This window comes from Hypomesus transpacificus, chromosome 4, assembly GCF_021917145.1.
Source record: "Hypomesus transpacificus isolate Combined female chromosome 4, fHypTra1, whole genome shotgun sequence".
In the NCBI taxonomy this organism is placed as follows: Eukaryota; Metazoa; Chordata; class Actinopteri; order Osmeriformes; family Osmeridae; genus Hypomesus; species Hypomesus transpacificus.
Window position 1 is genome coordinate 9,176,601 of NC_061063.1, and position 18,501 is coordinate 9,195,101.

The window sequence follows — 18,501 nt, forward strand, 5'->3', positions numbered from 1 at the left end:
TCAGAAGCAGAACTCCACTGAATGCTCAAGTGTCAAAACAAAGATGTTGATAAAAGAAATGAAACTTGGGATTTATTCACTGACTTGCCTAGCCACTGTAAGTCAGTGGGATACACTATCCCTTAACTCCACTACTCCTGAGAGTCCAACCACCCAGTGTCCAGCATTCCTGTCTGGAACCATACCCTCCGCAACGGGACGCAAACATCCCTTCGAATCTTGATGTCTGGGCAGACACTTTGGCCCCTAATGTTTTACAGGTTTGCCACAAAAGGGTTTGTAGAGGAATCTGGGTTCATGCTAAGATTGTGAAATACAAATAAGATATAATATTTATATATTTATAATATAAACAATGGGAGAAGGGGAGACATCTCGTTTTTGAGCTGTGCCTCATTCCGGCTGCTGTTGACTTGGAAGATTGTCTGGCGAATCATGAGGCTGTCCTGTTTTTGCATCCCGAATGATGACTATAACCCATATCTTGGGTCCTCCTCCTTTTTGTGCCTTTCACCTAAACCAGTTTCAACACACCATGTGTCCTCTGCACAGAACTCATGCCTGTCCTTTTAAGTAGGTGGCAGCAGTGATAGCTGGTCCACTGATGAGAATGTGCAATCTCTTATGGTCATCGTAGTGGGCTTCCATATTCTATTATGTGAGTGAATGTTTATGGTTGGGTGTAGTTGAGGCCCCTCACTATTAATAGGCGAAGCTGCAAAGTGGAGCAAGACCCGTGGAGTTAATTATGGTTGACAGGCATGGGGAATCCTCCCCCACAGGGAAAGAATGATAATTGTTTTGGTGCTTCTGAATACTCTCCCTCACCCAGTTGCTCAGGCTTTCCTTCACACCTCCTCGTCCCTGCCTGGAACATTCCGGTCTGAATACATAGTAAGGTGGTTTCAAATCAAACTCAAATATGGTTCCTGGTCTTGCTTTTGCGATGAGTTTATTGGTTGGAAAGGAAACAACTGTTTAAAGGTTATACAGTGACATAGTGTACTGACAAGCAGATAATAATTGATGGTTAAATGATTACATACCATCACTTGATAAGGTCACAGTTTGTCAACCCCTCATGAGGCAGCAGGCTGGAGATAACTGGAGGAAGTTGAGTTCGAGAAGGGGAAGTGGAGGAGGTGGGGATTGATTAAATCTGTACAGTGTGGGAACATGGTACAGTGATATCACTTAATAATGGCAAGGTGTTTAGTACAGTCAGACAATACAACGCCGGTTCGTGTCGTTTGAGGGCATATATGACCCAAGAAGCACACTCTCATCACAGACACCAAATAAATAACACGATCACCGTGTCAGTAGCCTATAAAGTTGACAGTCAAATATGCCTGCGGCATTTGTAATGGCCATAACTACTGCTCACACAATATATACAATTTGCTAAACTTTAATATGGACATCGACGAGTCTGACTGTTGTGCCTTAGAATCATAGCCTGAAAGATAAGACGGATTAACTATATTGGCAAGATGCACAATGGTCTCTTACGGTAAAGAAAATTGAGAGTGTATGTATTCATTTCACGGCTAGGTAAAAACATATCTCAATAACTTTATAGTTTGTGATTCTTTACTCGGCACTGTTCTCAACTTGGCATTGTCATTTGAGTGTGCCCCACTGACTCCATTGCCCTGAATTGCTTCGTCTGCTGTTGCACCAGCACTTCCGCTCCGCGAGAGGCGAAAGGCACGCGTCCAGGCGACGGAGGCACTCACAGACACAAAGAAAGGTATCTAACACTAAATGTTTTACTAACATTGGAAAATATGTTGCAATTGTATGATACTTGGTGCATCCAGTCGATATTCCGGTCAATACTCTGTGCCTATGGCCGTCGGTGAGGAAATTAAGAAATTGCTCCATCCCAAGACTGGCTGGACCGAGATCAGCTGCGTATCGAGGGATATAATTCAACTAAAATCTAATTGTTCCGGATATGGATCTGATACACAACTGTATTTGACGTCTGAATATTATTTAACTACTGCCAGAAAAGCCTATCATACGATCAAAGTGAAAGTTTCTTTAGTGCTCATGTTCGGTGGAAGTGAAGGGTTTCCCAAACAAATGCGACATCGCCCTATCGATTATCATTTTCCGTTTTTGAGATGGTTAGCTTATTCAATTAATCGGTGGGAAAGTGACACGTATCCATTAGTTCTTAATTCACAAGATGAGTGTATACATTTTACAACAAAAGCTGAGTAGGCAATGCTTTGTTGCAGCCCTGCCCAGCTAAATAACGCTTCAGTGCAAACATTAGCGTGGAGTCAGTAATCTGCCTTGAAGTCTTATGAAAGAGCGAATGCTTTTGTGATAAGCAGGATAAGTTAGAATTTAAATATTTGTCCTCCTTGATCAAGTAGCACATAACCAATGGACTTGGTAAGCCCTCCGGTTTCTGGGATATTAGTTCAGGCTACATATGGTTAAACAAACAGCTAAAGGTCACCGTTGCACGGCCGGTTATTGACTCAATTTAGCCTTATTGGAAAAGATACACTTTTACATTTGTGAGCAGGTGCAAAAACGGTGTTTGATTTGTTGTTTCTGGATGCATCTTGTCTTCTTTTCCCCATTGGAGATCGGTATGTCGGATGAAGATTCGCGTGCCAGCACCAGTTCTTCGTCTTCCTCATCCTCTATAACTAATCTGCAAGAGAAAAGCACCCCTAGCAAGAAACGAGACAGCAAAGCCAGCATGAGCAAGACTTCCAAACTCCTCTCCACCAGTGCTAAAAGGTAAACTGACTAATTGGCTACAGTGTAGGCTACTGTATATTTCTAGATTGTTCTATACAAGATTTTGATCCCGTTTACCTCATTTGCTTCCTTGAACAGCAATTTCATTTTAGGATTCCCTGTCACAGGCCCATGATAGCCTAGACCAGAATCCAATTAATCTTGTTGTTTATAATTATACATAAGACAATCAGACCTACCTACACTGCTTGTTATAGAAGTGTCTTTTGGTCAAGCTTCAACATTGCTGTATTTCATTTATTAATACAGAATTCAGAAGGAGTTGGCTGATATTACTCTGGATCCACCACCAAACTGCAGGTGAGTGACTGTGTATGTACGTGTGTGAGAGAAAGAGGGAGAGCTAAAATGGTCTTTTCATCACCTCACACTCTGTCACAGCTTCTTTCTTTCTTTTTTGTCTAGAGGTTTTAAGGGGGTCTGTGGTTGCCCTCTAAACTGTCTGGGGTATCTAGTTAAATCACATGCTTCTGGCCTTTGGCAACACAACATGTAATCTCCTAATACAGGAAGCATGATGCAAGTAGTTCCTTTAGTGGTCTGTCAAGAATCTAGGACTCCTGTTAGTCAAGTAGAAAGGGCTCTTTCTCAGGAACACACAGCATTTACAGTTGGGGCCTGTGGTGATGACAGATACACAATCTGTCAAGAAAGGTGAGGACAGACACAAGGTGTCCTGCAGAAGGACTTGAAGGTTGTATAGAAGCACAAGGTTGTTTTAAACACACCATATTTAAGGTTCTGATCATCTCCAAGTGAGGACATGTGTTTGTGTTGCTGGATTAGTCCTGGTGGAGACAGCCACGACGGCTGACGGCGCTCTGACGAAAGTAACGTCGGAGAACAGCGAGTTGTGATGTTGTCTAGACCCTGAGGCGAGCTGATTGCATGTTGGAGTGTTCCAGGCCGCTAGTTGGGCAGTTATTCCCTAAACGACCACTTAGCCCCGCGATGGCCATGACCACATAAGTGCTCTAGACGTGCCAGTTAGAAGGCCCAATCAACATGTTGACTGTGGCACCAGAGTTCAACTCACTGCATTTGGAGAATGTGACCATCACACCTTATGAAGCAGAGAAGGAACCAGGTCTCTGTCCACATGTAGGGCGGTGTGTGTGAGATAGTTTATGGGGGAAGGGCGTTTTGAGGGTGCCTCTGAGTGGAAAGGGAAGTAGTCTGTTTAATCTAGTGGGATTATGGGGTTGGGGGGAATTAGTGGACACACTACGCATGGCCCAGATGCTTGGGTTCCACTCGCCGCTGGGAGGGGGGGTTACTGATTGGGCCTACTGGTTAATACGGAGGGGGGTTACTGATTGGGCCTACTGGTTAATACGGAGGGGGGTTACTGATTGGGCCTACTGGTTAATACGGGGGGGGGGGTTACTGTTTGGGCCTGGAGAACAACATTTATCGTTTTTCGGTTAATGAAGAAATAAACCGTAAATCCTGCACCTGGGGATAGAAGAATATAAATGTATACATGTGCACACCTTACATTGTCTAATTCTGGTGTGCGCGTGCATACATTTATATTCTTCTACACTATATTCCTAGTGAGAATAGGATAGTCCACTCATTCCCCCTCACCCCCATAATGTGTATATGACATTTAAAATAATCGGCCATAAGCCATAACATTATGACCCCCTGCCTAATATTGTGTAGGTCCCCCCTTTTGCCACCCAAATAGCTTTGAGCCATCGAGGCATTGAGGCATGGAATCCACTAGACCTCTGATACATCCCACTCACTACCAGCTGCCATGATAATGAGATAATCAGTGTTATTCACTTCACCTGTCAGTGGTCAATGTTATGGCTGATGTATGAGATAAGATAAGATAATCCTTTAGAAGTGTGGCTGGGGGAAGTAAATATATTTATATACATACATATACTCAGACGCATGTATATACACATGCGGGTTGGGTAGGGTGCGTTTGAAGCATTTCATTTGACATGAGTATGCTTAAGTTTTCCCCTCATTATCTTAACATTGGTTATGATTAAGGCCTTAATAAATTATCAGTGGACTTAAGCTGTAGAGGGGTGTTCAAAAAAATAGCAAGCTCTTTTTTTGTATATAAATGTATATACAGTCTCTACCTGGCCCGTTTTTCGAATGCAGCTAATCATAACCTCATTCTACTTGACGTGGTGGATGCAGAGGCAGCCTCGTTTCATTGGAAACTGGTCTTGTCATCATTGAACTGCAGAAATCACAAGCTGTCCTTCCTGCTCCCAGCTGCTTGCTCTCGGACTCCTTTTCACGCACCTTCAGTCTCGCTCCACGTACCCAGGATCCTCTGCTTATGCTGTGTGGCGCTTACTCAGGGCTTGTTTCTGTCTCTGCTAGACTCTCCTTTCTCTCTCTTCTCTGTTTTCTTCTGTCATGTGGCCTCTTTGCTCTCTCTCTCTCTCTTGGTCTCTGCTTTCTGGATGTTGCCCTTGGGTGTCCAGCCTCCTGACGGATTCCTGGCATTCCGAGGGTTAAGACTCATGACAGTTGTTTGTCGAGAAGTTGAAATGTGTGTGCAGTAAAGGGGATTGGTCCAAGTGTGTTATACCATAATGTAAAACATGGAATTACAATTTTTACCCCCAGCCCTCTAATTGCTTAGTCAGATGAAGGGTTATTCCTAAGGAGACACTGTTTACGGTGTGTGTTTGTGTGTGTGTGTGTGTGTGCGTGCATGAGTGACTTTTAAAGGTGGTTCCTCTGAGTGAGGTGTGTCAAGGTTGTTTTAAATCATCTGAGGTTACATGTGATCTCTCTGTTCTGCTTTGAGCTCATATTTATTGTGTGAACCAATTCTTCTTCTCTTCACACATTACAGAGTGTTACTGTGGGAGTTGTTGCGTGTTTGTGTGCAAGTGTGTGTGTGTGTGTTTGAGCCTGTGTTTGTGTGTGAGTGCTGAGGTTTCTAAAAAGCTTTTCATATCTATAAAAAGCCTCACTCCCTGGAGAGGAAGTAGCTGGCCCAGGCTGCGTTGTTGCTTTGGTGAGCCCTCTAAGCCCAGCTACCTCTGAGCTGCTGTGAATGTAGTACATTTAAGGACTTGCTTGCTAGGGTGTTCCATGAAATCGGTGTGGAGATGATGGGGCTAGGTTTCGGTAGGCTCGCTCTGCAGATCAGATCTGACGTCCTGTTCAATGTCAGCCATACAGCTTCTCTGACATGACAGCTCTATGTCGAACGTGTTTGTGAGAGCAGGACACCAGAGGATGCATTGGCAAACACCGTAGGGAAATATAAATTAAAAAAGCAGAGCAAAAACTGTGGATAGTTAAACTAAAGACGACAGAGATAGTTATCTGAAAATCATACAAGGTCTGAGTTATCTTAGCCACTCTGCCTAAGTAGGTTGATTATTCATCCTAATAGCGAATTTTGCAGCGTGTTTCTTGCTGCTACCATTAGGAGTGCAGCCAGCCGCTAATGGTGTAGGTACGATGGTGTGATGACAGACAGCAGCACACTAGAGAGCATCTGCACTCAACAAATACTCCCGGCTGAAGAAGACTTCAGGGCCGACTGTTAAACTACAACACAAGTGATTTCTAAGCCCCTGCTCGCGAGTCGAGGGAAATCGACGTTTCCTTTTGTTTGGGTCTCTCTCGGAAGTCAACGTGGATAGAAGAAATGGTTTGAACCCCCGAAAAATATGTGTTGTCTGGAGTGTGTGTGTGTGTGTGTGTGTGTGTGTGTGTGTGTGTGTGTGTGTGTGTGTGTGTGGAGAATGTTTTGAAAGGTTACAGTTATTCTTGAAAATAGAACTGTGAAAATGTGATACCACTACCATATTTATTGGTGTGTAAAAGTGGAGGTCGGAAAAGAAGCCTCCTTTTTTTTCTTTTTTTTCCTTATTGAGGTGAATGACAACAGTGATGGCAAGGCACATCGCTGCCTTCCAGAGGACTGGGTGGCCTTTGTCTGTCAGGGCAGGAGACACAGGCTCTCCTCTGTCCATCTCTCTCGCGTGTGAAACGTCTTTGTTGTCAGGCAAAAAGAAAACCCTAGGCTGCCATATTCAGTGTGAAACGATACAGTATCTATTTTGGTTATTTGGCGCTACAGGGGTCTGACTGAGGCGTGTGTGTGAGAACTCTAACCAGCACATCTGTAGTAGCATTGTTAGTTTGGGCTGTTGCTTGTGTGAACAAACTCTAGTAGAGTTTTTTTCCAAAAATGATACATTATCATATTTCTGATAATAGGCAAATGCTTCTCAATAAAGCTGTCTTGTAAGTCACACATTGAGCTGAATGAGCAATGACTCAGTATTTTTATTAGTTTGTCAATGCAAGAGCTAGGGCTGGGTAGCTTACTATACATTTACAAAAATTACAGCCTGTGGGTCACATGGATTATCAGTTACACTAAGGGCCCTTTCAGCTTGACTCTTTATCTTGGTAAGCAAATTACTGTAATGGTGTTAGACTGCCAATGTAGGGTTCTGTGCTGTTGACCTGCTGCTACTTATGGAAACCTTCCCTCACAGTGTAAAAAGTGCCCATTATACTACTTTCAAGAAAAAACTTTCAAGCACTTCGCAAAAGGTGACGATGTTATGAACCATCATTTACTTTCATAGTGATTCTCAAAAGTCTTCTTAATTTATTTTTCTACTTTTGGACACTTTATACATGGTTTAAAAGAATGTAGAGTGGAAATTCAGATACTTTAATGGGACATTTTTGCAGTTGTTATTTAAGTTTTTTTCTTTTTTACAGTGATTAGTTTAAGCTCTCACTCTCCTTTAACTCTGCATCCAGTCTTCAAACATACTTAAAGAAATGCCCTCGGTCAAGCAGCTCTTGTTAGCTCGACTTTAAAACTTCCATTTCAAATGTCCTTGCCATGGAAAATTGGTTTTGCAGCAAGAATACAAAACGACAAAAAGGACGTGCAATTCTGGTCTCTAAAAGGATATATGCCATGGTGTCATTCAGCCACTCAATTACCAGGTTTCTTCCTGTATTGTAATTAAAAAGGGTCTGAATTGTCCTTGTCTGTGTGCTTTCAGTGCGGGTCCAAAAGGAGATAACATCTATGAGTGGAGGTCCACCATCTTGGGCCCGCCCGGCTCAGTCTACGAGGGAGGGGTCTTCTTCCTGGACATCGCCTTCACACCAGACTACCCCTTCAAGCCCCCCAAGGTAAGCCCTGCTCCCTTCCGCCTTCCCTAACCCCCCAAGGTGATTTTATGAATTTTTTCCTCGTGTGACATAAAGGATGAGGCAGCGTTGTTTGTTCTTGTAAGTGATGTGAGTCTTCTGCTTTGTCAAGGGTGGACATTAGGATTTGGTCCTTGGTGGGTAAACGTTCAGTGGACGTTTCTGGGGAAGATTATTTTTTGTCTTGGATTAGGGCCAAATCTAGGCTCAGGAATTGATAGTATGTTATTATCTGACACAAGTTTTATTTGGTGTGCTAGACTGAACTCATTGAAACTCAACACTGATTTCAGTGTTTTAAATGGACTGCATTCCCTCACTGCCCTGGTAAAGATCGCTGCATTTACCACTAGAGTGCAGTGTTGTAGTTAACATTTCACTATGGGGCAGGAAGCTCGATGTGTGTGTGTGTGAAGTTTAAATCTGCTATGAATTCATGAATCTGGTGAGCTGCTGCCAATGGCCACCAGCCCAGTGCCTGAACTAGTGCAGGCACGCAGAGATTCCTAACTTTATAGTTGAAAAGGAAAATAATACAATACTGTAGACTGACGATTCATTTTTATTTTATTTTTTTACTTGGATCAGGTGACGTTCCGTACGAGGATCTACCACTGTAACATCAACAGCCAGGGAGTCATCTGTCTGGACATCCTGAAGGACAACTGGAGCCCGGCACTCACCATCTCCAAGGTGCTGCTGTCCATCTGCTCCCTCCTCACAGACTGCAACCCTGGTAAGACTCAGACTACAACCCTGGTAGTAACCACACATACACACAGACAACAACGCTGGTAGTAACCACACATAGACTGTGACCCTGGTAGTAACCACACACAGAGACTGTGACCCTGGTAAGACTCAGTTTTGCTTTCAGGTGAGATACATAATCAAGATCCAACCAGATTCAAAGAACTCTATCTCCCAAGTTTAATGTGTACGCCTCCTGTCATGTATTTCACTGGGAGTGAGTGACTAGACACTAGACACTACCTAGTCACTGATCCTGCATGAATTCATCAACTAGAAAAAGTGATACCTTACTCTCCATTCCAGCTGACCCTCTGGTGGGAAGCATTGCCACCCAGTACACAACAAACAGACCAGAACACGACCGAATAGCCAAACAGTGGACCAAGCGCTACGCCACATAATCCCAGGAGAATGCAAGACATCATCACGGTAGAGCATCAGAAAAAACAAGCTGCCTCTTGGACGACTCTGGGGGGAGGGGGGGAGGGGGGAGGGAGGGAGAAGGGGGGGGAGGGAGAAGGGGGGTCAGAAGGGGAGGGCGGTGGGTGTGAGGGAAGGATTGAGTGATTAATTTTTATCTTGGAACTGAAGTCTTATCTCTTGATATTTTTGTTGATTGTGTTTTAAGTTATCTCTGCCCATCTGTAATCAAGATTTGGCAATAATGTACCATATTGTGCGTTTCTTTTTTTTGTAAATGAATTCATTTTTAGCTTGTGCTTGGAAACAAAATAATCTAGTCTGACTGCTTGTTTAAGGTGTTGCAGCATGATTCCCTGAGTTTCAAATGTCATGTTAATGTGGATTTTTCACTGATATTAAAGTTAGTTGATGTAAACTGCCTTGGCTTCTTGAATGACTAGATTGCTCTTAAATGCTGCATCAGGAAAAATCAGCTCTAAGTTCAGTCTAAAATGATTGGCTGTCAAACCTCTTTTATAATATTCTTATGAAAAGCAGGTATACACATTGCATGTGTGTTAAGATATTGTTCATTGTTCTCAAGCTCTAAACCAGAAGCCAGCATTCATGGTACTGTGTATCACACTGTTCAACTGATTTACATTAGGAAAACTTGAGGGATATAGCATGTGGAAAGATCTAGACAACACAGCCAGTAGCAGCACATCACATTTATTAGGCTCCCAAGGAGATATTCACTCCGAGACATTTCATTCAAGCACAATTGTATTCTACGTTTACATTGTTCCTATCTTCTAGGAATGTAATTTTAGTAAAGTGACAAAAATAAATTAGGTATAAAATAAATAATTTTCTCAACACTTGAGCTAAATGTTAGAGAACCATTTAGACAAATTACAGACTAACAGGTTACAGCCAAACATCAAAGCAGTAGGATTCTTATTGCTGTGTGGTTACGCTTGGTATACTAGGTAGTATTACACCTCTAATTTAAAGGCATTTGAGATGGACAGACTTGAGATATGGATGCAAGTGTGAGACTCGGGCCCTCCCGTCCGTTTGGTTAGCACCATGTCCGGAAACTGAACCGTATCCATAGCAGCAGGCACCTGCCTTCTGGTTCAGATGTCGGACGGCGTGCCCTTGCTCTTGCGGCCGGGTAGCGGGAAGGCCGACTTGCTCTGTGGTTGCGTGAGGCGGCTGGTGAGCACGGTGAAAGGCTCGATGAGGGAGTTGCGTTCCGTGACGCTCACCTCCCACAGCTTGACCTTCTCACCCCGCGCCCACTGCTGTGCCGTCTCCTGCTCCACCTGACGCCGCTCGCGCAGGTCCGTCTTGTTCCCCAGCACGATGACAGTCACCTGTGCCAGAGGACACAAACGCCCTTGACTGTTATAAGAATTGCAATACAAAGCATGCTTTAATGCCAATTTGAATGTGTAAGTTGATCTTGTATCTTTTATCAACTAAGCCTTCTTTTTAGGTAAAGGCAACTCAACCATTTTGACCATACTTCTTTTTTGTCTCTGGACTTGTCTATTTCCTTCTTCAGTATGTCCACCTTCTTGAATGACTCGAGGTTGTCAACGCTGTAGACAAGCACAAACCCATCAGCTACTGAGTAGTAGTGCTTGGGCAGCTCTAGTCCATCATGGAGACCCCTTGTGTCATAAAGGCGTAGCTGTTCCTTCACTCCCCTGTCTGTCTCCACAGATGCCACATACACATCCTCTTGGGTTTCACTGGACTCAGAGCCTGCAACGAACATCTGTCATTATGAGAGATTATTAGATACATTAGCTAGACCAGAGGTCTTCAACCCTGGTCCTCAGGGACCCCCCTGTCCAGCATGTTTTAGATGTTTCCCTGCTCCAACACACCTGATTCAAATATATGGTTGTTACCAGGTTTCTGCTGAGCTAGATAACGACCCACTCATTTGAATCAGGTGGGTTGGAGCAGGGAAACGTCTAAAACATGCAGGACAGGAGGTCCCTGAGGACCAGAGTTGAAAACCTCTGAGCTAGACCTTTGTGGAGAAAAGGCTGGCAACTGATGTGTACAATGATCAACTTAAATAAATACAGTATTAAACATGGCAGCCAACTTATATAAGAGATATACATTTCTCAAACGTGTGCAATGATTACATTGTAGAAGATAGAGTAGGCGGTACCGTTTCATACAAGCAAACAAATCCATCCTTTAGCGAATATCGATTACCCCAATAAGCACAACAGACCAACTTACCAACAGCGTGATTGCCATACAGCAAATGTTCAAGAATTGCTGTTTTTCCAACTGATGCTAGACCACACACTACAACTTTACAACCTTTTCCCATTTTGAACAGGTGCACCTGCAAACAATGTCAAGCGGGTCGTTAGTTTTTAATTGCTAGCTTCTTGGCTAGATGACTTAACAAACCATGTGTAGATTTACTATGCGTGAACCATAACTCAAATGCAGTTGCAACAACTATAAAGTTTGCTATGCCACAATACAGCATAATTGCTTAATTCTAGCTAGTTACATGGAGGAAAAAAATTTATGCAAGTAGCTAGCAATGACTATACTTGCTAGCTCTAGCTTACTCAGCAGTCGCTAGACAACAACGTTCCTTTTTTAGAGGCAGACACGTTTGGAGAAAACAAGGGGTGTAAATTATTTACCAAAGAAAATAACCAAACTCTCGCCAAACGTACAATTGTTGTTAATTATTGTGGGTAGCTAGGTACTTACTATAGTGCTAGCTACTTGATTTATCCTGTACTGGAATGATGCTTCTGCAGGGTCAACCCCTTAGGCATCTCATATCCGGTTGATTCCTTTCACATATTTCAAAATAAAAGGTAACGAAACTAAAACCTTTTCTTTCTTGAATTTGAAAAGTGATCGTCCTTTCACAAAAGTGATAGAAAATACTTCGATTACAGGTCAAATTAAGTAAACAATATAAAGGATAAAAATTCAACTCAATCACTCATCATTATGTTTTGGTTCAAATTGATTCAGAAATATGTAATAATATTGGTATATGTATTCAGAATCAGAATCAGAATGGGATTTATTCGCCATGAAAGTTTGCACTGACAAGGAATTTGCTTTGGCAGGAAGGTGCATACAATAAACATATAGGAATCTTAAATTTAAATATGTGGTCTAACTATACTAAGACTAGCAGTAAAAAGTGGAATACACTAAAATATTTACGTGGGTATGGTATGCGTTTACTATAGCTTCTATTGATAACATGGATAACATGATAGTTGAATCTGTCTCTGGAATTTTAGCCTAATGATTACAAAAAATATTATTTGTGTTCACCTCTAACAACAAGTATGGAATATCGTTGGATTTCTTATTTCTCAAACCAAAATATTTTATAAAAAATTTGGCAAGAATGTTATCATCACTTATTATGTACGGCTACTAACAAATGACCGCTCCCTCGGGTTGCTACATATTAACATGCACACTTTGTTCTAATAACCGCACTTGGGATACATCGTTAAATCCCAAACTGGAGTGGATTGCGCCACTCAAATTCAAACGTTATGCCAAGTCTCAGGTCGTGCTCTTATTCTGAAGGCGCACACGCATAACCAGAAATGCTGTAGAAGAGTATCTTTTTGGGGGGGGGGGGGGGGGGGGGGGGGGGTCATATCATACATATGTCTATGGGGTTGATCTAGGCCAGTTTCGTTTCAGGTTACTGCTTGACAATACGAAAGTCGTTTATTAAAAGGTTCAGGGACAAAGGCAGAATTTTTTTTCCAAGTCATGTGTCCCAAACGTTTTTCATGTCTTTTAGAACTTGTACCTTTATACAACACTTTGCTTTCCAAATGGATAAGTAGCAACTCAATGCAAACGCTATGTGCTAAGTGTTGATTGTTGTTTATAATTATGTTATGTTAAAACCATGCATCTTAAGGCTTTTCAAATGTCAGCCTTTATGTTAAAGTGTTACTCAGGGGGGAGGGGGAGAAAATAACGATTCACATCAGTGCTTTATTCAGAAGTGTTTGTAAATTGAAATGGACAGCCTAATTGAAATGATTTTGAATTGAACATATGCAGACAGATTTAACTAACAACATCTAGAGTCAATTTAGATTACTCTGTCACTAATGTATTTGTGGAATAACCCCAAAACACAGCAAGTTAACATAGCCAATGTAAGATAAACAAACTCTTTCACTTTATCACTGTTCCTTTCTGCAGGTAAATTATCAATCACTGATGCAGGCAGCATTGTGATATCATTATATTCACCAAAACACTAGTGGATTTGTCAAAATGTTTAAATTTCAGATGACATCAGGTACATGTCGGTCATGTACCTAATGTGGGAACTAACATTTGTCATTACATTTGGATGCAGTATTTTTAAAAACATATAAACTCCTAAAAAAAGTTTGGAAACGTTATTTCAGTCGATTATTCCTCCCCTTCAATAATACCAATTGGTATTGTATGTTATATCGTTGGAAAGCCTGATTAGTCACCTTTACAAAGAGGTACAACTTGTAAGGATCGTGCATTCGTGGAATGAGCAACACAGTTAACCATGTGGGTAGCGTAAATGTTAGCGTAAATGTGCCAAAATCCTCTGCAATATTCTTCTGTTGGTATTCACTCTCGTTTTGAGCTTCAAGTGGGATCAGCTTGGGCGTCCTGTATGTGCCAGAGTGACCAACGCAAACATTTTGGCTGACTTGGGACAAATCCTGGTTGTGGAATGTGATGCCATCCCACAGCAGTGTGTGACCAGGCTGGTGACCAGCGTGAGGAGGAGGTGCCAAGCTGTTGTGGCTGCGTATGGATCTTCAACTGAGGTCCCTGACAGTGTAAAATGAATAAAGTGTAAAAATGGCCAATATGTGTTTTTTTCCTTATTACTGTGGGAGAGTGCAATCATCCAATCCACCATGCAACTCTAAACGAGAGTGAATACCAATTGAAGAATATTGCAGAGGATTTGGGCACTTTTTTGGGGGCCGCTACCCACACGGTTAGCTGTGTTGCTCATTCCACGAATGTACGATCCTTACAAGTTGTACCTCGTTGTAAAGGTGGCTAATTAGGCTTTCCAGTGATATAAAATACAATACCAATTTGTATTATTGAAGGGGATGAATAATCGACCGAAATAACAATTATGAACTTTTTTGAGGGGTTTATATCATGTCAACATTTGACGACTGTGGCTATGAACATTTAACTAGCAGCATATTACAGTCACGGCACTTAAATAGACATACAAAATGTGACTACTAGTCACAAATAATGGATATTGTATCATGTCTATGATAATCTCACAGTAATCCCTGAAATATCTCAATTCTCAACCAATTGCTCATTTCTGTACCCCAATAAACTTTTTTTGATCTGAATTGGACTTGATTATTGAGGTGATAAGCAATATTTGACAAATAATTAGCACACAACACAGGCAATTAAAAAAAATATTTGAAGCGCCAAGTTGTATATCAGAATTTAAAAAGTAAAAATTTTTACTACTACACAGTTCTGAGAAGAGATATTATCACATTATTGTTTGTAGGGCTGAGGAGTACAAATGGAATTAAATCCAAAGTAGATTTCCCTGAAGTGTACCCAATAACTCCTAGTCCTCCCTTGTGATTCTCTTTCACATTTCTTCTCCAGTAAAGCTGGTTTACAAACCAGACTGAAGTAGTTTTCTTTTTTTTTACCTCACTAAATGAGTGGTCAACAGTTCTCTTCTTTATTTGAAGACTTCTAGGAAATGTAGTGCAAATAGTCTCTAAGGAGAGTCTGGGTCTGGCACAGATGGTGGTGGGCTGAGGTAAGGTCAGCCATGGATGCTAATGGAGCAAAGAAGTAATGTGTGGCTCAAATCCAGTCTAGTCTGAGGGATGCTCTGGACATGAGCGGTTTACTTCAAACCACTCGTCTATGCACCTGGGGGAGTGACAGAGATAAAAGGTGGGAAGGAGAAAGAGACAGAGGGGAAACATATGAACTTTATTTACAGTAGATTCGATTTATTTAAATGATGTGTGCTTGCAAATTCATGTGTATTACCCTTTGTGGTAGATACAGAGGCAGGGCAGTCTAGCAATTGTGTCACCCTGCTCCAACTCATCGAGACAAATAGAACACTCCCCAGAATCCTTAGCCAGGACATCCTCTGAGAAAAGACATAGACAACCAATCAGTGAACATTCTGGGACATCCATAAATCCCACCCATTATGTACAGACATACTCAAATGTATTGGTACCCTTACACCTATAGAAAAAAGCAAAGGAGCTGTGAAAAGAGATTAATTATTGCTAATTTTAAAATGTCCAGGACACATTTGTTAGTACCGCTTAGAAAAGATAATGAATAATTGGATAAGAGATTTTCAACACCATTTTCATTTGTTTTATTATTTACTTTTAAATATGGGATCAACAATGTTGGGTGCCAATTACTGGGTGTCAGTTTCAAGTTATTTCAGAGGAAATTCTGCATTTTTCCTTTTTTGGGGGAGGGGTGCCAACAAATTTGAGCATGTCTATATTTATTACTGCTGTACAGATGTAACAGGGAGCATGTCTGTCAACCAGACAGGCAGGCATACAGGAAGAAAAACCAACTTTAAGCAAATGTTTTTGGTCTCACCATTGTAGGAGAGGCGGGGTTTTGTTAGACACATGATCAGGTGTACCTCCATCTCATCTGAAGACACAAACTTAGAGCACACAGGACAATGGAACCCTGGGAAAACAGAGCCCAAGATAAGTGGTTTAGGCCTAATGCTCTCAAATCTCTGTGTGTGGTTAGCAAGAATATACTGTATGTCTCTGACAATCTGCTGAAGAAAATGTACACACACGTACACACACGTAGACACACCTACACGGCAGTTATAGATTAGCTAACCTAGATCTTGTTTTTCCTGTAGATAATCTCCCCTGCTCAGACACACCGTACACATCAGACAGCTCTCTGAGGTCAACACATTTTTACTTACACAATATCTAATGAAGCATGGCTACACTGTTGATAAATAGGACATTTGTACGGTATTTATACTGCGGCCCGTGTGTGTGTGTGTGTGTGTGTGTGTGTGTGAGAGAGGTTCAACTCCAACCCAACCCCCACCACCTGTTTTCCTTATCAGCTGAGCAAAGATTACCAGGCCAGAAGCTGGTGAGCTATGGCTGGAAAGGTTTTTTTTTCCAGTGTCATTTACCTGCAACTCTGTGTGGAGCCAACAGCAACAAGAACCCACACCCAATTAAGTACACACACCCACATGTGAAATAAAGGTAATGCCAGAGTTTGTGTTGTGTTGTCATGTTATACTGTTTATGTGACAGAAAGTATGAAGTAGGTCAAGTCTCATAACACTTTTGAAGAGTCAAGAACACTTACAGCCAGAAAGCAAAGGTTAGTGATGACATAATCATTTGTGATAAAGGTTCCTGGAAGGAAGTACACAGTCTGAGTTGAAAGACCAGAGTGAGTTTGTGTTGTATGCGTGCTTGACAGTCACAGAGCCATACGTGTGTGTGTGTGTGTGAGTACTCATACAACTCTGCAGAGCCTGAATGTGGGCACAGTGCCAGAGGTCTTGACTCGTGACATTGTGTCTGTTTGTGTCAGGCCTAGATGGCCGCAATCTGTTCTGGCATGAGACAGGAAACCAGTAAATGACGAAGTGTGTGTGTGTGTGTGTGTGTGTGTGTGTGTGTGTGTGTGTGTGTGTGAGACAAAGAGATATGAGCATGTGACTGACCATGAGTTCTCTCTTTGTTGTTAGTCCATATCTTATCTTTGCAATCACAAATCAGTTTCACCTTCTTGTGATTGTCAAGAATGATATGACAAGAAAAGTGTCATATTTGAACAATGGGACCATGTCATATGTCAAAAATAGTCCAATATAACAACCATAGATCTAGCATACACATTCCTTACCTCCTAGCATGTGGGGGGACAGGTGCGCTGGTAGTGACCCAATAAGCAGCCGGTGCCTGCCGCCAGAGAGCCCGCTCTCCCCGTCTGTGTCGTCTAGGCTGCTGCCAAACAGCAGGGACCCCTGCCTCCTGTTGTTGGGGATATTCACTCCAGCTTGATATGATGAATTTGGATGGTTCCCATTGGAATATCGAATTTCAGGCCCGTCCGGACCATTGGTGTACCTGAACCCACCACCCCCGTTAGTTCCAGATGGGACATCGGAGCTGGAATAAGCACGGGTTCTACCATCCGCCACCGGACTGCTCTGTTTTGGACCCATGGCGTGAAAAAAATCAGGTCCTCTTGATGAGGAAGTCAACGGGGATATGTCTCCTGTGTTGTTTGTTTAAATAGAAACTGTTGATTCACAAACGACTGCGCATGGCGGAAACGCTTCGACAGTTGAAAATAAATTCGTTGACAAACTTTCGAGAAATGACAACTTTACTTTTGATTAAGAAATATCAGTCTTCTTCAAATTGTCAGAAGTTTCGAGTTGCGCTACAACGTGCAATAGATATGACTATCAAGGCGTTTGCAAGGCCCCGCTGATCAACTTCATTAGCAAATATAAAAATTGTCCACCTAATTTTCTCTCTCTTGCAGAATGGTTGATATTGACACAAAAAGGACTCTTTGGCTCAATTGCTACGGAGATCGAAGACTTCTATACAATGATTATTACCGCATAGGAAGAAAAGCTGGGATTGTCGCGCCTCCCCCTGTGAGCGTGCGTCAGGTCGCGTGACGTCAAACTAAGCAACAGCAACACAAACATATGTTCAAACAGCAAGTCAGACTCCGCACACCCTTCACCACATTTTATTTAATACTTTCACACACATATTAGGACAAACATAAAACACCGATCATATGAATACTTTAAATAACCATAAACAATAAAATAAAATAAATAACAAACAAGACAAACATATTTAGAGGCCAAGGAAGGCTATTAATAGTCAAAGTTAGTTACGAGTGTTGCAGAATCAGGTGGCGGAAGGCTACAGGGGCAAAAGCATAGCAGTGGTAGTGGTCGTGTCACATACACTCAACGATAATCACAACGGAGGAGGTAGGCCCTTAACACAGGCACAGGGCCAGGTAATTGTTCATGCCCATGAAGGATAAGGTCAACAATAGTTCTACAGTAATCTGATCTCATGTCTGTGGTTCAGGGCAACCTCTACCTTAAGTTATAAACAAACCAAACAGAGAGTTAGAGAGAAAGACAAAGAGAGGGAGAGAGAGGAGGAGGAGGGGCGTAATGAGAGAATAGAGGTGGGGGGAGCTATAGCTGGTCTCAGAGTAGACCTCAGCAATTATTCTTAGACACTGACCTAGGAACTGCTTGTC

The 18,501-nt window shown here is 42.1% G+C and overlaps 4 protein-coding genes across 4 annotated transcripts in view; 1 reads left to right on the plus strand and 3 right to left on the minus strand.

The window, feature by feature from the left end:
- Positions 1–1,684: 1,684 nt before the first annotated feature.
- Positions 1,685–9,559, plus strand: ube2e1 (ubiquitin-conjugating enzyme E2E 1). Its single transcript, XM_047019937.1, has 6 exons — positions 1,685–1,753; positions 2,609–2,766; positions 3,037–3,087; positions 7,818–7,950; positions 8,557–8,704; positions 9,025–9,559. Exons 2-6 carry the CDS (start codon positions 2,615–2,617, stop codon positions 9,120–9,122), a joined length of 582 nt encoding a protein of 193 aa, XP_046875893.1. The 5' UTR covers positions 1,685–1,753; positions 2,609–2,614; the 3' UTR covers positions 9,123–9,559.
- Positions 9,560–9,847: 288 nt separating this feature from the next.
- Positions 9,848–12,010, minus strand: nkiras1 (NFKB inhibitor interacting Ras-like 1). The gene is made up of 4 exons (XM_047019933.1): positions 11,887–12,010; positions 11,395–11,503; positions 10,658–10,899; positions 9,848–10,505 (listed from the first exon to the last, which is right to left on the minus strand). The coding sequence occupies exons 2-4, from the start codon at positions 11,486–11,488 to the stop codon at positions 10,266–10,268; spliced, it is 576 nt and encodes a 191-aa protein (XP_046875889.1). The 5' UTR covers positions 11,489–11,503; positions 11,887–12,010; the 3' UTR covers positions 9,848–10,265.
- A 1,128-nt stretch (positions 12,011–13,138) lies between these two features.
- On the minus strand, positions 13,139–17,871 carry LOC124467606 (E3 ubiquitin-protein ligase znrf2-like). Its single transcript, XM_047019938.1, has 4 exons — positions 17,104–17,871; positions 15,802–15,897; positions 15,217–15,322; positions 13,139–15,093 (listed from the first exon to the last, which is right to left on the minus strand). The coding sequence occupies exons 1-4, from the start codon at positions 17,423–17,425 to the stop codon at positions 15,036–15,038; spliced, it is 582 nt and encodes a 193-aa protein (XP_046875894.1). The 5' UTR covers positions 17,426–17,871; the 3' UTR covers positions 13,139–15,035.
- Positions 17,872–17,939: 68 nt separating this feature from the next.
- Positions 17,940–18,501, minus strand: part of mturn (maturin, neural progenitor differentiation regulator homolog (Xenopus)) — a 4,511-nt gene continuing 3,949 nt past the window's right edge. Inside the window, exon 3 of the mRNA XM_047019941.1 lies at positions 17,940–18,501. This exon is cut by the window's right edge and continues 1,213 nt beyond it. The gene's annotated coding sequence lies outside the window, so the exon portion shown is untranslated.